The 23,032-nt window shown below is 39.0% G+C and overlaps 1 protein-coding gene across 3 annotated transcripts; it reads left to right on the plus strand.

Annotated features, from left to right (window-relative positions):
• Positions 1 to 566: 566 nt before the first annotated feature.
• On the plus strand, positions 567 to 22,940 carry LOC107563019 (cyclin-dependent kinase 12-like). Of its 3 annotated transcripts, none has more exons than XM_016247790.1 (15): positions 567 to 626; positions 2,079 to 3,164; positions 5,199 to 5,867; positions 9,050 to 9,238; positions 11,061 to 11,200; positions 13,643 to 13,813; positions 14,706 to 14,895; positions 15,329 to 15,385; positions 15,586 to 15,687; positions 15,782 to 15,859; positions 15,976 to 16,092; positions 16,799 to 16,930; positions 17,195 to 17,412; positions 18,613 to 19,035; positions 22,015 to 22,401. In XM_016247790.1, exons 2-15 carry the CDS (start codon positions 2,104 to 2,106, stop codon positions 22,302 to 22,304), a joined length of 3,837 nt encoding a protein of 1,278 aa, XP_016103276.1. In that variant the 5' UTR covers positions 567 to 626; positions 2,079 to 2,103; the 3' UTR covers positions 22,305 to 22,401. The 3 variants fall into 3 exon arrangements, with proteins under 3 accessions (XP_016103276.1, XP_016103278.1, XP_016103277.1); XM_016247791.1 differs by lacking the exon at positions 567 to 626 and adding an exon at positions 22,411 to 22,940 and having other exon boundaries at positions 1,185 to 3,164; positions 22,015 to 22,270; XM_016247792.1 differs by lacking the exon at positions 567 to 626 and having other exon boundaries at positions 1,184 to 3,164; positions 18,613 to 18,987; positions 22,015 to 22,402.
• The last annotated feature ends 92 nt before the right edge of the window (positions 22,941 to 23,032 follow it).

The following is a 23,032-nucleotide window of genomic DNA, read 5'->3' on the forward strand; positions in this document are numbered from 1 at the left end:
TTTTCCTGGCCAGGATTTCTATATTGCCTAAAATATGTAGGTTTTGGCTTTGTTTGCGTGTGCGGACCGATCGGTGTATGACATCAAAACACCATACAGACGGTTCCTTATGCTTTCAAAATGCTCTCGAGGTATTTTGATGTCAAACACCGATCGGTCCGCACACGCAAACAAAGCCAAAACCTACATATTTAAGGCAATATAGAAATCCTGGCCAGGACGCGTCCTGGGAAAATGGCACGTATGGTCACCCTAAGCTAACTTAATTCCTGTGATGTGTGTACTGCTAGGCATCTTTGGATTTTCTCTTTTTGTGTCATTTAAATGGTAAATTGTGCCTTTTTATTGTTTGAGTCACTTATCAAAAGTTGCTAAAAGTTGCCAAATTAATTTTAAAAATAGCTAAATATGTTGCTAGGTGCTTTTGGAAGAAAAAGTGGCTAGGGTAGTCTGAAAAGTTGCTAAATTTAGCAGCACAATTGCTAAGCTGGCAACACTGCGTGCAAACACGTTCTGACGTCATCTACGCGCGACGTCAACATACCGAGCTCTTCGGAAAACACACGGATTTCAGCAGCAACAGCCAACTAACATCACACATAACACCGGCACACATGCTTACGAAGGTGAAATTATACTGTATTACATTTAGCTATTGCTCCATGCTAAGTTAACCATAGTTTTTGCATAATTAATTTATTAAACAACGGATGATGTAAATAATGTAGAACTTTAGTTGCTCGGTCCATTGTTGTTATACTATTCATGGAGATTCAATATATTGTTATAATTTAAAGGACGAATTAAACATATCTGTATTCGTACGCGATGAGAGTAAAATTGGCATAAACATTTAAAGTGTTCTTGCTTATAGCTAATATGACAGGTTTGTTCAGAAATTATGTAATGAACGTTTAACACGCGAAGAGTCTGCAAATCTGCCTCAGTAAAATAATAAAGTCGGCAATTCATTCGTGTATTGTCTTATATATCGTTAAAGTTAAATTATCATTACATAACTGAACAGAATGTAGTAATGCACATTTAAACCAAAATAGTTTTGCAGGTTCAGCTCAAGTGACGCGCGATGCAGTTGCTTGCTTCTGATTGGCCGTCGCTTAGTTACCATGGAGATTGACAGCGGTCTTGTTCCCCAGAAACAACGTAAACAAGCGAGTTTATAACTTTATAAGTTTCCAGTTTTGTTTTCATCTAAAATATTAAGAGTATTTATTTGAAAATCCGCTATCAAGGAGGAAGCCGGCGATTTAATTCTATTCTAAATGGTGTGGGCTCTGGCTGTGGTATTTCCTTTTCCGTGGGACGGGCTCAAACCGCGCATGCGCAGAAGAGGCTGCGCATAATTTCGGCTGTAATGGTGAAGTGAATTCTCTCTGAATTAAGGGCTGTGGAGGGTTTTATATCCACGAACATCGCCCAATTCCTAGGTCTGGTTTCTTCCCAGAGCCGCTTATGTGAACTGGAATCAATTTGAACACATAAATATGTGATCATTTCCGATGAATATGAAACTACAGAGAGTTTACACTCGACATTAAAGCGAATATGTGACCAAGCAGCAAGCGGGTCAAGTTTTATTTTCAGTTATGTGGGACAATATCCCTACACCGCGAGCTTTACTGCTTCAAAGCTCGGAAACCGTGTGCAAGGAGAGCTAAACATCTGCTTAGGCTTTGCTATCGAACAAGGATAAACAATCTAAAACAAGGACAGCCTGTATTTTTCTTCTTTCGTTTTGTCTTTCCGAGGGACGCTAGCCTAGCTAAAGCTAGCCGAGAAGCTGCTTGAGGCACCCTGGAAACGAGCAGTGATGCCATCCTGAAGGACATATCGTTAAAAAAAACCTTTTTGTTGTTGGGTTTATATACTCTTGGAGCTATTTCAACGCGATTCAGAGAAGCCACGGGACCGGGGATGACTTGTGGATAACCTCTGCGCATTAAGTCGAGTGCGCATCTTTGTTTTGCTTCACTCCGAGTCTTCCGTCTGGCAAGATTTCACACTTTTACCCAACACTGAGCGATTTGTGCTGTTCATGTGCTGTCTTGACCACTTAGGTCCGCGTCTCCGGAGGACAGAGGTATGCCTGGATCAGACCGCCTGCATGGGACCAAGAGGAAGGCTGAATCGCTCTACCAGCAGCAGCTGCAGGCGGCCGGCGGCGGGGAAGGTCAGCCTTTGCACGCGGGCTCCGGTAGGCATCCCACCAAGACGACGAGCTCGTCCACTTCTTCCAAGCTCAAACGAAACAAGTCCAAACACGAGGCCGAAACCGGCTCCGTGTGCGTTGCCGCCGCGCCTCCAGCAGTGGGCGCCATCAAGCCTCTGGTGGAGTACGACGACATCAGCTCCGACTCGGACACGTTCCTGGACTCCCCCGCCACCGGGACAACGGCGGAGGGCAGGGACGCAGAACGCTTAGAGCGGTCTGACTACGGTGAGGCAGGGGCGGGGGTCGCGAAAGAGAACAGGACTCATAAACACAAGCGCTCCCGGAAGAAGTCCAAAGACCCCCAACGGGCCAGGGAGTCCGCGGAGGGGGCAGAAAGTGGCGGCGGCAAGAAGAGCAGTAAGGACCGGGACAGAGCGTGTAAAGAGAGCCGGAAGAAGGCTAAGGAGAAGACTGGCTCAGCTGCGTGCCTTCCTTCTACATCAATACGCTCAGGTGAGTCAGGAAGCAAAAGGCCCGGCGACTCTCTGTCATCAGGTGCGGTGCAGTCCGCTGTCAGTCTAGGCAGTAGCGCCTCCTCCGCCTCCTCCTCCATCAGTAAGGAAAGTGGCCGCTCATCAAAATCTCGCAAAGACAAGCGGAGGAGCGAGGAGTACGAGGAGGACCGGAGCCATCGGAAGCCCGTCAAAAGCCACAAGTCGAGCCCTAAAGGGAAGGATCAGTCCAGGAAAAGCGAAGCGGACAGTCCTTCCGCTGCGGAACTCGAGAACAGCTACTCCTCCAAGCGCAAAGCTGCGAGCCCGAGTCCGTACCGGGAGGCTCCCAGGCGGAGCAGACAGAGGTCCGAGAGCCCCTATCGGAGGAGGAGGTCTTCAAGCCCCGAGAAGGATGGAAGTCCGTATGGGAGCAGAAAACACTCACCTGGCAGTCCTTACGGCAACCGACGCTCATCCAGCACCAGTCCAGTGTCCAGGTGAGCGAGCACACAAACACACGGATCTGACAGTCCATGTGCTTCAGTCTCTCCAGAGGTTTTTGGACATTGTGCTGAATGATTTTAATTTTTCTTTTTTTTTTATAAATAATTGACCAGTGTTTTCAAAGGGTTGTATTTGAGTTAGTTTTAATTTAATGATTATCTATGTTAGGTGGAAATCATACTGTCCAACAGTGTTTATTATACAAATGACCATTTTAAGCATTACACAAATTTCTATGCTTTATTGAAATGACTTGTTTTTGTCATAACATAACAATTTAATATTTATTGTAGAAGATTAATGTATTTTACTTGTAAAAAAAAAAAACGTTTGGACCTGTGTAACAGCATACTAATAATGTATAGATAATACCTTAAACTGCAGTATTCATAAGCTATCAGCACAAATCATTTAGTAATTTACAGTTTATAGCAGCAGATCATGTTATTACGGTGTTATCTGTTAAAAGTAGAGTTTTTTAAAAAATCATTTATAGCATGATATTCAGTCCCAATGGATTTGTATGGTATGTATGAAAATGAGACAGTCAGCTTTATGGCATTTAAAGTTTCATATTTGCTTATGAAAAAATGCTGTTGCTCATCACTACAACTAAGATCTTGCACTAACATTTACGTGCCGTTGCCTAATTCCTGTATTAAAGGTCTATATTTAGCTGGGTTACCCCTTAACAGCATACACCTTCTACTGTCAGATCAGATTCTGATCAGATTTTAATTTTAAGTATTGAAAGAAAAGTTTTTTTTGATGTAAAGGCATTTGACTGCCCACATATGTACAACCCCAGCTTGTTTAGATACTCAGATATTTGGTCGGTGCTTATTGGTTTTTCTGTCGAAGAATTACATTGTTCACGGTTAACCTGAAGAAATGTAATTTTGCAGTTTTTATTATAGCAGCTCATTGCCAGCTGCACATTCAGCTCAATCAGGTGAGCAGCGCTTGCCTGCAGTTGAAAGTAAACAGCGAGCACATAATGCATAAATGAACCCAGCGATAACGCCACAAGAAAAACCAGAAGTCACAGCAAATTTTATTAACCAGAAGCTGTTGTGGTGCGTGTAGTGTTTCTTTGATCAAAAGGTGTATTGTTTACTGGGGATGTGCAAGATGCATTTGTCTGAACAGCAAGTCAATTAATATTAAAGTTGGCATGAAATGAAAATTCACCCCATCTGTTTTCTAAGTGCATGTTTTAGATAACTACTACTACTTTTCTTTTTGTTTAGTTTTTTGAACTGGAACTTCCAGTGAAAATGACAGACTTCAGTCTGTTGACATATGCAGGTCATGTGTCTCCAATCATTTAGACTCCTTAAAGCCATGGTCACACTAGACTTTGAGGATGCAAAATTACATTGGACACTCATATGGTCGTGATATGATCTCACACTCTGCAGCATCTTTTTTAAAAACATAAATTAAACACACAAAAGAAAATAATAAATCTAAAATGTAGAAACACAATCTACTCCACTTTTCTGCAACACTGCAGTCTTAAATTGATGTTCTTTTAATTCAGTTACGAGGTCACGCTGTGATGTATCAGTCTTCTATTTATCACACGGCTTCACATGATACAAATTCGCAGGTTAGAGCTCACCAAACTTGAACTTCGGAACACAGCGAAATGTGAAACTTCTTCACAAGAGCTTGCGTTTCTGCTCTGCCACAATCGAACGAAAAGTGTAGCGTGAACATAACTTACAACACCGCTGTTGCAAGGTCATGTTCATCGGCTTCCATTTTTGAGTGCAACACGAACATCTCAAATCTAATCAACAACCGATGCATAAAACTATGTCCCGCTCTACATTTTTTTCTTTTTTGATAATCCTTTACACTTGAATGTATGTCACAATACAAAAGAAAAGATCTGGCGCTACTTCAGTTTCATTGTGACTTTAAGGAAACCCTGTGTAATTAGATTGATGCTTTAAATGGGATGTTTACATTTATTTAGTTGTTTTGAGCAGGTTGACATGACTTTTTTTTCTCCTCCTCAGGCCTTCTCTTCGTTCTCGGAGCCGTTCTCCTCACTACTCCTCTCGCCGCTCCTCTTCCCGTTCTCGCGCTAAGAAACATTCTTTGTATTCTGGAGGAGCCAGCAGAGGCTCCTCCCACAGCAGTCGACCAGGCAGCCGCTCTCCTTCGTCTTCACGTTTGCCGATCACCTCCAGCCTGGGGGCCGAGCTGACGCGAAGAAAGAAGGAACGTCAGGCGGCGGCCGCCAAAAACTCCCCCTCCCTCCGACCCAACACGTCCAACGTCTCAAATGCGCCGGTGAAAAACACTGAGGCGCCGCCACTAGAGACGGCCCCGCCCCCAGAGCCTCAAAGACCACCCTCCCCACCTCCGAATACTGTTGCGGCGGAGGAGCCCACTGTGGTTCCTCCACCACCTCTCCCATTATCCAGTCCACCTCCGCTGCCTCTCTCATCTCCTCCGCCTCTCCCGGCGAACTCTCCTCCTCCTCTTCCTCTCTCATCCCCTCCACCTCTTCCTCTAAACAGCCCTCCGCCTGCTCCTCCACCCTCAGCACCTGCTACGCCTGCATCTTCTCGCACGAAAAGCCCCAAACAGAAACATACGCAAAGTCCCGCACACCTGATTAGGACCTCCACACTTCCACCTCTTCCCCTGCCGCCGGTTCTTCTGGGAGACTGCAGAGACAGGTGAGTCCTGATCAGACACACTTTATAGGGAAATCCTTAAACATTCTTTACACAAGTACGCGACACAGACTCAAATATTTGGCAAATGTATTGCAAATGCACAGTCTGCTCTTGCATTTCTCTAGTGGTTGAGGGTGATAGATTTGATAAAGTTTGTCAATTAACTGGATGTCATCATTCGGATAGCTAGCTGTAAATAACTTCTAAAGTTGACATTAAATGACGTCACCATATCTATTTTCTGAATGCATTTTTTAAGATCCTATTCTGATTAATTTATCTGTGCTTGCGTTCCATTTTTAAAATTTGTTTTGACTTTGTAACGTTTAGTCAAAATGTCTTAACTCGGTGGTGTAAACATATTTTATCATTCATTTTATAAAACTTTTTTCTGTGTTTTACTTTGTGTTAAAGTTATGTTTAAATTTAACGTGCTTCTGATATTTGGTTATCTAATGCAACAACATATTTGTATATATTTTAAACATTGTACAGTAGGGCTGTCGCGGTGAGGGAATTTCCCTTGTGGTAATTTTGAGTGGCTCAATAGTGTATATACACACACACACACACACACACACACATATATATATATATAATTTGTGTGTGTGTTACGATATAAGTAACAAGGTCATATTCAGAAGACAATGAAACCGAAACCAAATAGCGTTGAAACAGGAAGTGAAGTAAACACAAGAGAATGACAAAATAACGGTCCACATAACAGAACATAAACCTGACAATAAGATTGTTAGGCTATTGTTAGCCTATATGTATAACAGTTAGCCTAGCTGTAATCTGATTTTCTAATCTGACTGGACAAGAGACTTTCTATTGATATTTCCACTTGTGCGCATTCTATACGGACCGTCGGTCAGTGCAGTTACAGTGTTGCGCCACAAGGTGGTGGAAACTAAAGGGACTGTCATTCAACTACACGTTCAAAAACGCTGATTCATTCATTCAAAGAGACGTAATGAATCAAGCTGTTGAAATCATTTGAACTTTGAGCACCACTTTAGAAGGCTCAGCTGACCAGCTGTGCGTCGATGCTAAGACAGAGATTTCACTTTCCTTGGACATGACAACCTATTTTCACAAATATATATGACTCGGCCTGGAGGACAGACGCAAGTAATCGCACGAGCTCAGTCAATCTCTCTCTCATTCACTGTCTGTTTAGGCTTGTTAAGTGCAAATCTACGGAGCCTCTGTACAAATCAGCATGGTACACATTATGTTATCATTACTAACTTGTTTAATATTCAGTCCACATGCATGAAGTGTAAAACGAGAAGGGCATAACCTTGCGAAGAAATAAAACACGCAAAAATCGCGGTTGCTGCGGTTCTTGCATTCCTCTGCGGTTTGCTCGTCAATAGCGCGGTATTGTGATATTGCAGTTACCCCAAAAGCCCTATTGTACAGTGCCCCAAGTATTTGGACACTTAAGCTATAGAAAACTTGTTCATTGGCTCCATTTGTACATGGAGGCTCTTGGTCACATGATCAAATCTTATATGCTTGACCAATTACATATTTATCCTAGATGCATGTTTGGGCTGTAGGGAGTGTAAGCTGAGAACAGGCTGTTATTTCCTCACGGTGTCTGGTTGCACGAAATGCAAATAGCTTTGTTGACAAAAGCTGTTGTCATTAACTACACCCAACATTATGCAGACTATTCACTGTTAGTGTGCATAGCTTATTTCTTCTGTTTACATTTTGTGTGAATTCCATGTAGAAGCTATTTATGCCTGTAAATAGCATTGTATGCACCGTTATTTATACTTACTATAAATAGCAACTACTTGGTGTTACTTTCTTTTAGTGTAAATATTCACTGCTCTAATTTCCCTGCCAAAAACCTTACATGATGGAATGTGTAACTAAATAGCCAGAAAATGTGAGTAGTGCTTATCTGTGCAGAATGCACCACCATGAATTTGGCTTTTCCACGATTTCCCATGTTTCTATATATTGACGTCTAGATTTGTTCAAATCCCTAACACTTGTATTAGTTATAAATACAGTTTTATATAATATGCATGTCTGTTGCATGACATGTTGCAGTCTAAGAGACCCAATTCTGGTCACAAGTCGAGGCAAAATGTGTAGTTACTGTGTTTTAGAGAAATAAAGAAACATCCAGTTCACTTGTTGAAAAAAAATTCTGACATTTACTGCTTGGGGTTATTCCACATTTTATTCCACATTCACCTCTTACTTTCTCAGTTACTTTTAGCTAGAGTTGTGAGGCAAAACAAAAGGCACGGTAGGTGATTTGGTTCAAAAAAAATTTATGCTGGTTGAAATTCTTTTCACATCCCGATAGCAATCAATAAGTTATGTGGTCTAAATTTATTTATATGTATTTGTATCATCTGAGGAAGGCGTAGAACCATAAAATGTTCGTCCAATCATTTCCCTTGGTCCGAGGACCATGATAGGCTGTCCTACCTGCCTGTCAACGTATGTATTTGCATACCTCTGTGCACCCTGTTTGCACAGACATGATACGTCATCAGTGAGAATGGAAGGCATTATTATTGTAATATTATGCGCTTTGTACTGTAATGTTTTCTCACCGGTGAATGAGACATGAGGTAATCTGACAGCGTTGCATTCAACCCTCCACTAAGGCGTAAAAATATTTTAATCATGACAACTCTCTGAAGATTTTAGCATGGTGATGGATATGACAATGTTAATGTATTTGGTCTTGGCGGAATAGATCTGCTACACTGCTGCTGAATTGCTGCTGCTGTTGGTTATTGCGGTAGTTGTAGATTATTGCTGCTGCTGCAAGCAAGTACAGGAACTTGCTACTGCCAATGCATACGGCGATACAGTGCTGTGAGTATTTAAGACATACTGCTGCTGCATAAATAGCATATAAAATAACCCGTAGCAGATCTATACCGGTGGAGCTGGGGAAGGTGGAGGGTTTCAGAGAAACTCTGAAAGCGCGCTGCAGGAATCTCTAGTGAATGTTAGCCAGCCATATAAATGCAAGGCAGAAAGCTCATTGACTGCATATGCAGCATGAACCAATCGGCTTGTGCCAAGTCGTTTAACTCTCTGAATATCATCAGTTACGTTAACAAAACATCAGCCTGCGCCATCTAGAGTTTCATGACTAAACTCTATATATATATTAAAATATATATATATTTTTTCAGTCCAAAGAAGAGCGGTCTTTCCCAGAAGTCATCACGAAAGGACAGGGAAAAGGAAAAAGAAATCAGGACACGCCTTCTCAGTGAGTTGCCCCTCCCTCCAGTTCTCCCTGGAGGAGACCCCTCCCCTCCACAGTCCCCTGCTCGAGAATCCCCACTGCTTCTGCAACCAACCTTCAAGAAGAGACCAAAGTAAGTGCCACTGCAGTCGTCAATCAGGGCAATTCTCAAGATGATTGTGTGACATTAATAGTGTTCATTTCATTAACCAAAAGTGTGACAATTTTCATTGACAAGCTTTTTTCCCATGACTAAGATAAGATGACAATACGGTCAATAAACGAAAACTGTGACTATATCAACATGCAATATCATTGACGATAAGAGACGAGACTAAAATGTATTCAAAAAAAATAAGAACTATACCAAAATTTCTTATAATTTTCGTCGGGGGAAAAAAAAAACTACACAGAATATTATTGCAGACTGCTGTATATGCCGCTACTACATGAGCTTTCATGTGTGCGCTTGCCAGGTATCAAGAGTTCAAAGTTTTCATAAGGGAGAAAGAGAGAGTGCATATATAAGTCTTTGATATTAATTTATATATTAAATAGACTATTATAAATCAGTACAGGTAAAATAAACCATGTGTATGAATCCACATTCTATTGGTTTGTGCTTATTGGTGAAAGTGCAATACCTGAAATGTAAAAAATTATAAAAAAATAAAAAAAACTATTATACAGCATGATGAAAATGTGACAGTTTTCATTGACTAAAACTAGACTAAAATGCTCAGACATTTAGACATTTAGTCTAAACAAAAACAGGACAAGCTTGACTAAATATGATAATAAATAAAAAGTACATTTGACACCATGACTAAAACTAATTTAAAAGACTAAGACTAAATTAAAAATGGCTGACAAAATTAGCACTAGATATTAACATTCTGCCACAATAATGTTCAACAGTTTGGGGTTGGTAGGATTTTATGTTTTTGAAAGAAGTCTCGTGCTCACCAAGACTGCATTTATTTGATCAGAAATACAGTAAAAACAATAATATTGAAAAATATTATTGCAATTTAAAGTAACCTCTTTCTATCTGAAAGTGTTGTCTGAAATGTACAGGGTTTGTGTGGGTCTTAAAAAGTCTTAATTAGCCCTTCCACAGATTAAGGCCTTAAAAAGGTTTTAAATCAAAGCAGAATGTCTTAAATTCATAAAGTCACGGCATTAAATGTTTCATGCATTGTTAAAAATGAATATTGTCCTCAGTATTTTTGTTTGTTGTCCAGTTCTTAAATCAAGATATATTTACTTGTGCAGGAAAATAAAGATAATAAAGAATTCTTGTTTTCTGAGAAACCAAACAAAATTAAATGAGTTTATCCTTAAAACAAGAACAGATCTGCCAGTTGAATTTAGTAGATTTTTCTGACTCCATTTGCAGATATTTGTTTTCTTTTTTTTACCCTAAACTCTCTTCATTTTGATCAGTTTCTCATAAAATAAGACTTATGCCATTTTGCATCTCCAGTAAATTTGACATTTGCACTGGAAAACAAAACAAAAATACTGAGGAAGAGCATTATTTTTTGGCAGTGTGACCGGAAGGTACAGTAAAAGTTATTTCCGTTTTCTAGTGGTTGTGAGCAGAGCAGTTCAAGCCTAAAGATTTTTTTTTATTTTTTTAGATTGTATTTTAAAACATTGAAGTGTTGCTAATAGAACGCATTTAGAGAACATACTTTTGATCAAATTAATGTGTCCTTTGCTGAATAAAAGTATTAATGTCTCTTTTGAACCCAAACTTTTGAATGGCAATGTATGTTTTTTTTTGTTTGTTTTTTTTTGGTAAGGGTTGAGAGAAATCCTTAACACAGTTTTTACTTTAGTCATGGGATGCTCGAATGCTTCATTAGGTTTTGAAAAATGGCAGAATGAGAGAAAGTGACTTGGAAAAATTTCAACTTTTTTTTTCTCAAGTGTCTGTCAAATGTGTGCAGGATTTGCTGTCCTAGATATGGAGAGAGGAAGCAGACTCAAATTGACTGGGGCAAGCGCTGTGTGGATAAGTTTGACATCATCGGCATCATTGGAGAAGGAACCTATGGTCAGGTGTACAAGGCAAAGGACAAAGACACAGGTGTGTTGTTTAAAGTGGATGAATACGAGGGTGTGCGCGCTGCAGGAATCTCTAGTGAATGTTAGCCAGCCATATAAATGCAAGGCAGAAAGCTCATTGACTGCATATGCAGCATGAACCAATCGGCTTGTGCCAAGTCGTTTAACTCTCTGAATATCATCAGTTACGTTAACAAAACATCAGCCTGCGCCATCTAGAGTTTCATGACTAAACTCTATATATATATTAAAATATATATATATTTTTTCAGTCCAAAGAAGAGCGGTCTTTCCCAGAAGTCATCACGAAAGGACAGGGAAAAGGAAAAAGAAATCAGGACACGCCTTCTCAGTGAGTTGCCCCTCCCTCCAGTTCTCCCTGGAGGAGACCCCTCCCCTCCACAGTCCCCTGCTCGAGAATCCCCACTGCTTCTGCAACCAACCTTCAAGAAGAGACCAAAGTAAGTGCCACTGCAGTCGTCAATCAGGGCAATTCTCAAGATGATTGTGTGACATTAATAGTGTTCATTTCATTAACCAAAAGTGTGACAATTTTCATTGACAAGCTTTTTTCCCATGACTAAGATAAGATGACAATACGGTCAATAAACGAAAACTGTGACTATATCAACATGCAATATCATTGACGATAAGAGACGAGACTAAAATGTATTCAAAAAAAATAAGAACTATACCAAAATTTCTTATAATTTTCGTCGGGGGAAAAAAAAAACTACACAGAATATTATTGCAGACTGCTGTATATGCCGCTACTACATGAGCTTTCATGTGTGCGCTTGCCAGGTATCAAGAGTTCAAAGTTTTCATAAGGGAGAAAGAGAGAGTGCATATATAAGTCTTTGATATTAATTTATATATTAAATAGACTATTATAAATCAGTACAGGTAAAATAAACCATGTGTATGAATCCACATTCTATTGGTTTGTGCTTATTGGTGAAAGTGCAATACCTGAAATGTAAAAAATTATAAAAAAAATAGCTTAGCTATTATACAGCATGATGAAAATGTGACACAGTTTTCATTGACTAAAACTAGACTAAAATGCTCAGACATTTAGTCGACTTGACTAAACAAAAACAGGACAAGCTTGACTAAATATGATAATAAATAAAAAGTACATTTGACACCATGACTAAAACTAATTTAAAAGACTAAGACTAAATTAAAAATGGCTGACAAAATTAGCACTAGATATTAACATTCTGCCACAATAATGTTCAACAGTTTGGGGTTGGTAGGATTTTATGTTTTTGAAAGAAGTCTCGTGCTCACCAAGACTGCATTTATTTGATCAGAAATACAGTAAAAACAATAATATTGAAAAATATTATTGCAATTTAAAGTAACCTCTTTCTATCTGAAAGTGTTGTCTGAAATGTACAGGGTTTGTGTGGGTCTTAAAAAGTCTTAATTAGCCCTTCCACAGATTAAGGCCTTAAAAAGGTTTTAAATCAAAGCAGAATGTCTTAAATTCATAAAGTCACGGCATTAAATGTTTCATGCATTGTTAAAAATGAATATTGTCCTCAGTATTTTTGTTTGTTGTCCAGTTCTTAAATCAAGATATATTTACTTGTGCAGGAAAAACATGCAGGATTCATATTTAAACTGTCTTTTTGCATTTTAATATTCACTGACACTAGTTCATATCGCAATTCGAATTAAGTGGCAGTGGCTACTTTTTGATTTATTCGTCAATTCCGTGGCATTCTGCGCTATAGAGTACATTTTTTTAGGGGTCAAAAAAATGGACCCCTTTTTTTACATCTTTTTTTTTATAAATGGCCTTTGCACAGCCAGCCTTGTAGGCTACTCTCCTAGGTTCACAAAACTGTCGTCCATAAAATGCGTTGCACAAATTCGAACATCTTGGTTGTGCTGTTCTGTTGTAAATAAATCTTAACCAATGATTCCTAATTGCATCTACTTCCTGAAGGCCAAATAAAGTGCTTTTGCTTTCGCACTGAATCACACAGCGTCTCCCTGACATGACTGCATCAACACTACTGCTGTTCCTGAAACCACGCCTTCTTTCTTTGTGTGCACATTTGGGGGGCATTACGCAAATATTTCCACATTGTGACGTAGAGATGTGGGGGCGTGTTTGAATGAGGGGTTTTAGCTCTGGATCAGCCTTCTCTTTTAGATGGAATAAATCCTTTTGTGGGAGACTTTGAGCTTTGTAACTCTGCAGATCTTATACATGCACAAATAATTACATAACACACTAAAGAAAAGGAAAAACAGAAATCGCATCATATGACCACTTTAATTAGAAAAGCTGTGCTTACCTTATCATTCTCAGTAATCACACCATTATTTTTGCCAATGCAAAAACCCAACTCTGTGGGGCTACTTTTAACACCTAAATCAACGTGTTTTCAATCATGTTTTTGAGAAGATGTGTTGACAGCATTCTGTTGTCTTTTTGTTTCTAAAGGAGAGCTGGTGGCACTGAAGAAGGTGAGATTGGATAACGAAAAGGAGGGTTTCCCCATCACTGCCATCAGAGAGATCAAGATCCTGAGACAACTCAACCATCGCAGCGTCGTCAACATGAAAGAAATTGTCACTGATAAACAAGACGCTCTTGACTTCAAAAAGGATAAAGGTTTGTTAAAATGCATTTGCATGCTTATACTTAATTATTTATTTTGCATGTGCAGTTTTTTTTTAGTAGTGAACACAATCTCCTCTTAATGGTGCGTTCACACCAGACGCGAAGCAAATATGCGCATCGCGCCACTCGCTCTAGATTACTTGCGGGATGTTTTTCGTGTCACTTGCGCGAATAAAAACAGCGCGATCAACCATGCTGGAGATAACTACAATCGCTGTTTTGTACATGTTGTTAAAAAGTCCCAAATACAATGGAAAGCCAAACGCCGACGTGTCTGGGTTCACAGCACCATCCAGAGGAGGATGAATAACGTTAGGATCCTGTATTAATGTGTGTGTGTTACATTTTACTGCTGTATATATACACTGTTATTACTAGTATTTTTATTAATGATAGCAGCATCTCTGTAGACATGTTAATAAAATACAACTACCACTACAACTGATTTTAATTGTTTTCTATGCTCCAGACCTATATAATAACAGACGGCTGCAATAATGCTCTCTTCTATTGTCTGATTCAACTGGACGTGCCAATAAGCTCTTCACTGATTGGCTTGCGCGAGAACGCATTAGGCGAATTTTCCGCTCGAGTTGAAATTTTTGAACTTGCGCGAAAGACGCGATTGAGGCGAATATCTCGTGTTCGCGGCAAACGTGTCGCCTGGCGCGAATTCGCCTCTATTCGCGTCTTTGCATTGACTTTGTATGTAATCTACTCGCGCGAATAATTTAATTTGCGTTTGGTGTGAACACACTGTAAGAGTTTGTGGCATATTTGTGGCCCTCTCAAATTCCCTGAAACGTCTTCATTTTCTGCCTGCACACACTCATTTTCTAAGCCTACCTCTATGTATTAACATGTATGTATTTTTTGGCATTAGGTGCATTTTACCTGGTGTTTGAGTACATGGACCATGACCTGATGGGGCTGCTGGAATCGGGGCTGGTGTCTTTCTCCCAAGAGCATGTGCAGAGCTTCATGCGTCAGCTGATGGAGGGATTAGATTATTGCCACAAAAAGAACTTTCTACACCGAGACATCAAGTGCTCTAATATCCTGCTAAATAACAGGTACCAGTTTGTGTTTTTAAACATTGCATGATGACGGTCTCTTATTAGTGTCATATAGATTTACATGTTGTTTGTTCAGCTACGCTGCGATTAAATTTTATTTAAGAAATTAATCATTTTATTCTGCAAGGATGCATTAAAGTGACAGTAAACATTTATATATATTCTTAACTAACCTTGTGCTCTCTGAAATAAATGCTTGAGTCAATTAAATTTTTCATACTTTTTTTTTTTTGGTTTGTTTAAATCAGTGATGTTATGTACTGGCATTTAAGTAATACTTGCAAGTACCTGCATTTTGCGTTAAAAATTATCAAATGTGGCCCTGTTTACAAAATAGTGTTAAATAATATTATGCAAGATTTAGAGCTTTTGGAAATTGCGTTCCATTCGCCCTACTTCTTTTTATGTTTTTTTTTTCTCCGTTATACAGTGGTCAGATCAAACTTGCTGATTTTGGTTTGGCTCGTCTTTATAACTCTGAGGAAAGGTAAGTTAATGTTGGGTTTTTCGATCTTACTGTAGATTGTGCTAAAAAAAAAAGATTTTTGTTTGATTGAACTATGGCAAACATGGGACACAAATTTCAGGTTTAAAGTTTCTGTAGATTTCATGTGATTTCAGAAACAGGAAACATGATTGGTATTGAAAAGCTTTGGTGTATAAGACTAACTTGATGGTCATTCCCAGTCGGCCGTACACTAATAAGGTGATCACACTGTGGTACCGCCCACCTGAGCTGCTACTGGGGGAGGAGAGATACTCACCTGCTATTGATGTCTGGAGTTGCGGGTAAGACGTCCTGTCTGTTTCCCATCTACATTTACACCCCAGCTGTCGTTCATGTAATAATGTTGTTTGGGTTTCTTTTTGCTCTTGTGTAAAGGTGTATTTTGGGAGAACTCTTCACTAAGAAACCAATTTTCCAGGCCAACCAAGAGCTTCTACAGCTTGAGCTGATCAGGTACGTTTCTCACAATCTCTGAATGCACATGTAGTGTTGCTCTAATGCTGAAGGATGGGAAAGGACTTTGTGAAATGCTGTTACACTCCATCTGTTTTGTATTTTGTTTTGGTCAGTCGTTTGTGCGGGAGTCCGTGTCCTGCTGCATGGCCAGATGTAATTAAGCTGCCGTACTTTAATACCATGAGACCCAAGAAACAGTACAGACGACGCTTACGGGAGGAGTTCGCTTTGTAAGTTCAACCTGATTTTTGAAATGCTTCCATCATTTTCTGACAGATTTTAATCTCGGAGACTGCATTTATTTGATCTAATGCAGTAAAAACAGTAATATTGTGAAATATTGTTACAATTTAAAATGACTGTTTTCTATTTTAATATATTTTAGAATGTAATTTATTCCTGTGATGCAAAGCTGAAGTTTCAGCATCATTCCTCCAGTCTTCAGTGTCATATGATCCTTCAGAAATCACTCTAATATGCTGATTTGCTGCTCAACCAACATTTCTTCATTCAAAAATAAAAAAAAATTATGGAAACCATGATACATTTTTGTTTTCAGGATGATTTGTTGAATAGAAAGGTTGAAATAACAGCAATTAATTGAAATGAAAATGGTTTGGAACTTTTATACATGTCTTCATTGTCACTTTTGATAAATTGAATGCATCTTTCCTGGACAAAAGTATTAACTTCTTTCAAAAACAAACAAAAAAAATCTTACTCACCCCAAACCTTTGCATGGTATGTATAATAAAAAAATAATTTAGGTTGTGCATGATTTTTTTGCCATGGTTATGCTCCTGAATATTAAAAATGTATATCTCTAATGCACTGTAAGTTGTTTTGGATATGTCTGCTAAATGTATAAATGTATTTATCTTTTTATTAGTGTTTATGGTTTACGGTGCTTCCTGTATAATCACAATGTCTCTCTAGTCTGCCCACCTTTGCTCTTGACCTGCTGGACCACATGTTGACACTGGACCCCTCGAGGCGCTGCACAGCCGAACAGGCCCTGGCGAGCCAGTTTCTGTGTGATGTGGAGCCCAACAAGATGCCGCCACCTGAGTCAGTGCACACATAAACACATCTTATGTGATTTAAATCGTTTTTATGATGTCAATGACACTACATTTGTGAAACACTTATTACTCCATCACATTTTGTCATTTAGTTTTAAAATGCAGCTGCAATTAAATGTTGTTAGGCTATAGAATATAATGAGATTTAACTCTGTAATAATGACCAGCTGATTATGTGACAGTTTATACTTGTAAATACACATTCGTGATAGTTTTTTTTTTTTTGTAATTATGTGGCCTTTCTTTTTAGTTTGCCTCATTGGCAAGACTGTCATGAGCTTTGGAGCAAGAAGCGGCGGCGGCAGAGACAAAGCGGAGTGCCTGAGGATTTCCCTGTTGCCAAAGTTCCCCGAAAGGAACCCGCAGGACCTTCAGGAGGGGAGAACAGCCGCCCGCCGCTGAGTCCACCCCCACCACCCTCATCTGCCCATCCCGCCCCGGCAAACATCACAGCCAGTGAGCTGGAAGGTGGGCCATGACTTGACAGGAACCTTTGGGTTCTGTTGACCTGAAAATTACAGGCAGGTAGTTAGAGCAACTAAACTATTCAGGTAGGCAGATCTCCAGAAGCAGGGCAGAGTGACCTCTTGTTTAAACTGGTCATACAATGAAATTAGGTGGGTTTTTTTTTATTTTTTTTTATGAACTGGGCCTGTTAGAGGAGCTCGCCCTTATCTGTGCTTTTTAAACTGGCTGGATGTATAATGAAGTGCTGATGAACGTAACTTTTCAGCTTACGGCTTTAGAGTCATGTATTTAGAAATCCTGCTTTATAGCAATGCTGCATAAGTCCAGTCACCTTATCTCTACAAAAGTGAGTATAGCATCAGCCTTTATCATTTTAAATTATTTGCATGTGAGGCTGTAATTTTCTTTTCTTTTTTCCATCGTATTTATTTTAATTTTATTCTATATTTTAAACTTTTACATAATGTTCACTTATGTCAATCTGTATTTTTCTGAACCAGAATAGTCTCAAGAGATTTTACTTATTAAATGTCCACCCTATCACTTCTTTCACCTTTTTGTTACTTTGCTATTAAGTTTTTGCAGATGACATCTGTTATGATTGGCTAAATCCCTCACCTCTGAAAGAAGTAATAATCATTGCTTATGGGTTGCATTTTTACCGTGGCGGTCAATGTTGTTGCTGCTTCGCCATTTTTCTATAAAAGCCTCCAGTACATGGACCCTTTCCACAAACTGTGATGACGAGTTATTATCATGGTAAATCTAGTAAAGTTTTAATTTTAATAAAAAAAATTTTAACATATAATTATAACATCATACTTTGTGTTTCTCTACCTTGGCATTAAATTACAGAAAACTGGTTAATGCTGCTACGTGACTTTGACGCAAATTTGACATCTTTCTCTTTTTTTGACCAGTGTAATCAGTCTCTCTATTTTTGTGGGAACTGAAAAATAATATTTGGAGTTTCAGTTTAACACTAAGTTTACCCAACTATGAAGACTTCTGCTACTGAAAACCCTGTAAATGTGAAAAGGGTCCATTGTTACATTACAGGTTCAGTATCATCATCTTCCTCTCTTTCCAGCTTCCTCATTGTTTCAAAACTGTGCAGCCAACTGCAATATGTAAACGGAAAGGCAAGAAGCATCCTGTTTTCCATAAACCGCAATCAAATATTAACCTTTCTATGCACAGGTTTGGGAGCCGCAGCAGAGCAGTTGAACCAGACCGAGCTGGCAGTGCTGCTGAACCTGCTGCAGGGTCAAACAGACAATCTAAGCATCCCGCAGATGGCGGAGTATCTCCGCAGCTCATCCTCTGAAGCCTCCACGTCAGTGCTCTCCAGAACGCCCGCCGTCCTCTCCACCCCTGAACCGGACGCGGCGCCGCAGCTCGAACTGCTTAGTCATCTCTCCACCTTAATCCAGTCCTCTAGCGTCCCACATCCGGCAGAACTCCCGCAGGAACACCAGGCCGGCCTGCTCACGCTCCTGTTGGAGCAGCTGATAAAGGCCCCGGTGCCGGGGGCGGAGCAGGCAGATGAAAGCAACGGAGTCCGGCCGGATGAGGGTACGGCACGAGGCGGCTCCGCTTCTGTCATTGGCGGCGATCGCGAGGGCAAGTGTTAGTTAAGTCTATGGGGGGCGGGGCCTGAGTAGTCAAATGCTGTGATTGGCCTGCAGGCTCGTTATGTGAGACCCACCCGCATCAAAGAAACCATACGCTTTTCTTGCAGAGATGTCACTTTTTTTTTCTTTTTTCTTTTCTTCCTAATGTCTTACAGAGGGGGAAACGTTTAATTAGTTGAAAGGCTTCAGGCTAACGAATAGAGAAATAAATTGTCATGTTTATTTGAAAATCCAGATGTTTATTTTCTGCTTTTCGTGAACTTCCATTGAGTTTTACATTCATGCAGTATTTAGTTTTATTTTCAAAGGAACAAAATCCCCAGAGCCTCGTCTGCTCGCTCACTGCGTCAGTGCCCAGTGGACTTTTTGTGTGCAAAAATCTGCTCACAGACAGGACGTGGGAGCTCTTCATCTATTGGCACACACTGCAAGTCCTTGAGAGATGGTTACAGTGTGTGCGTTAAATTGCCACTCTTTTAAATCCAGATTAAACAGTCCTAATAAAGAGCCATTTTGGACACATCTCTTATTTATGTGCCTCTCTTCTAGTACATTCAGAAAACAACACTTAACTGGAGTAAGCTCAGTAACATTTCCGACTGCTGACTTGCACGCATCATTTAGCATCTTACTGAACTGGTTTAGCACAGCTGGGTGAATCTTAAAATCCTGTCAATAATATGCCCGTATCATATTTCACTCTGACATTGAAGAATTTATATAGAATTTGTTTTTCATTACTGTAATGCATAACCTATATTTTATATCTGCATTACAGTAGTAAGAATATAATTTTTATGTACATTTCATTGCTGTAATGCAAAAAAAATAATATATATACTGCATTACAGTAAGAATTAATTTAAGATTTTTTTTATTTTTTTATTAATAATGTATAATTTTATACAGCATGGTAGCTTACAATTTATCTTCATTTAAAAAAATACAGAATAATTGAAGACAGAATGAGTATCATTGGGAAAAATCTGAGCAAATTCCAAAAGTCAAGCATGAAACATCTACACACTTTATGGTAATGAGAGGTGGAAAATATGCTCATTTAAATTTATATAGTTTTAAATTTGATTTATTTGACTTTTATTATGCAGATGTCAAGGACAATAAATAAATAAAAAAAATAGTCTTCATGCAAAATAAATGCATTTCTTTCTGTTTTCTTTCTGATTTTTGGGGTGAAATGTGAAGCGAGCATTTTCTTGACTTTTAAAAGATGCATCCATTTATTTGTGAGCATGAGAAACTCTATAGCTTTTGCTGGTGTAATTCGGCTTAATGAAGTCTAATTAAGATCGACTGACCGACTGACACCCTGCAGCTCATTTTTGCTCCAGCTCACACACGCTTTTGTTTCCACTCTCAGTTCCTCATTGGTCGTTTTCATTTCTCTCTGCCCTCTTTTCACATGGTCTTTGGGGTCTGTGAATACACACTGTAATAAAGCCTTATTGTGAGATGAGTGTCAAATAAATTCTAGCTATACTGCATATTTTGTCCTCACACTTATCAATATTTGCTTTGATGCAAAAGGGCTACTGTTTGTTTTTCACTTTATTTTTGTGTTGATCTCACCATCAATTTGTTGCATTGATCAAAGTCTCCGAACTCTTGTAGATATCCTCTATGTATGTGAACGTGATGTTTACTAGTGCAAAAGGAACACATCTCGTTTGATAGCTTATTGAATAGTAATAATAGTCTGCTAATATTTAGACAAACGACTGCTACAATATAAAATGCACAAATAAAAGCTAACTTGATCCCACATCTGCAGAACTGCCTAAATGATGAATAATCGGTCGAGTGTCAAGCATGGATTCATTTCAGGTTGACTCCTCTATTAGCTTAAGGGACAGTCCAACTGTTTTGAAAGCACTTTAGCCATGCAGACGTGGGCGCTTGCTTTTAGCTCATCGTGTTTTCACTAAGTGTGTATCTTAACTCTGATTCAACTAGAGGTCATTGAACGATGACTAATTTTCTGATCCAGATCAGTACTTGATTGTACTGCAGAAATAAATCATGAAAGTCTTACTAATAGATATAAATTACATCAATGTATTATCTTATTTATAAACACATTTGAGACCGACATCACGCCCCCTGTATTAATGTATTAGGCTCGACTTTGCAATAAATAAAACAACTTTAGCATTAGAATTATCATCCGGTGAAGGGTCGCGTTATATAAATCTAGCATATAAATGATAAGTTATATAAATCTAGACTGCTCTTTCTTTTTTCCTTCCAGTTGCTGCATTAGCAAAACCCAAACTATTTGAGAGCATCATTTCACCATTATAACACAGCTAAATTATTATACAGATTATTTGTTAATATTACTCTTACTAATTATATACCTTTTTAAAATAATTTTAAAAAGTTGAAATGAGTTAAGTTTATACCCATATACTCCATAAGTTAGACCATAAATAGATATTTAATATTCAAAGAGACATTTAAATGTTCATGTTATACATTTAACAGAATTATATGAAAGTGCTAAGAGCAAATAAAGCTAATATTTGCTTGCAAGTGAAGAATAATCCCTTAATGCAGATTCATATTTTCATATGTGCATTAATACGGCTCCATTTGAATTCTATTTAGATTTAATTATTTTTTACGTCAAAATCACGATTTGTTCATCCAAAAAAATTAACAACAAACAGTGTAATAGTAGCAATAAGCTTATTTATTGCTTAATAATCAAGTTGGCATATTCAATATTTCCAGATAAGTGCATTTAATCTGTTTTTGTAGTATAAAACCAAAGTCTGAAGTTTTACCTTCTTATTCTTGGTTTATTAAAATTAATATAAATTTAAGTTCTCATGACTTATTAGGGTTTACAGTGTAGTAATATTATGTATTGCTTAAATGTTGTAATATATATATATATATTGATCATAATATTTTGTCTTTTTTTTTTTGTCTTTTTTCCTGGCAGATTCTGCATTAGTAAATCCAGAGGCAACAGGCTCGAAGTCTGCAAAACACACTCACGACATTACATCAGATGTAGCTACGACCCTGCTTCAGCTCATCTCCCAGCAGGCCTCAGAGAGCAGACATCCTGCTACAGACCTGCGCCCTGGACGGGGACCCTCCTCTCCCCCGAGCGCCACCCCACCACCGGCTTCCTCTTACGCCCCCTCGCCTAACGCTGCTTCTGAAACTCAGTTCACCCAGGACCAAGACCTGAGGTACACCCTGGGAGGAGCCACCGGCCCTTCCTGAACCGCTGCGCTGATCTTTTTGTTCGTTGTCATTTTTTTACTTAATGTGCTTTAGCTGTTAAACCTACGTTTACCACATATTAATATATTTCTTTCTTCCGTTAAAGGAAAAAGTGAATGTTAAAGGAACTGTTTTTGAATGCGAATGGATGATGTTCATCCCTCCCAGAGATGTACAGCATTATTTGGAGGCTGTCTTTTCCCACTTCTCCACGACGGTCAGTGAGTTTTAGCCATGTGCGATTTCTTTGAGGGCTGCGTAAATGTCTAAATCAAGCTACTTTCTTTCGTGCTGATATGTGTAAAGCAAGAGGTTCGATCCAGCTTGTGCTACTTCATCCCAAAGGCATAAGGAGAACTTGAAGTCATTTGCAGTACTTGAGTGAGGCCTTTGTTTTCAAAGATTTGTAATAGCTTGTGCATAAGATGTGTTCTTATTTAGATTTTTGGTGGGGGGAAATGAATGTGCTCATCCGAATGTTGTTTTCAGGACCACATGGTTTAGCAAAGTTAATTTAAATCAAAAGCATCTTCGGAAAGACACTGAACTGACTTGAATTTTAGCGCCAGAATTGCCAGTTTTGATTTGACTACACCCAATGTACATGTTGTAAACTGATAATAAATGAAAAATGTGGCTGAGTAAAATGTGTCTGGTACATTTAATGTAAATATATGCATGCCAATTTTATCATACACATTTATATGCGGGTCAAAGACGTTAAGATG

The sequence above is a fragment of the Sinocyclocheilus grahami genome, unplaced genomic scaffold (genome assembly GCF_001515645.1).
Source record: "Sinocyclocheilus grahami isolate Dianchi unplaced genomic scaffold, SAMN03320097.WGS_v1.1 scaffold854.1, whole genome shotgun sequence".
Lineage (NCBI taxonomy): Eukaryota > Metazoa > Chordata > Actinopteri > Cypriniformes > Cyprinidae > Sinocyclocheilus > Sinocyclocheilus grahami.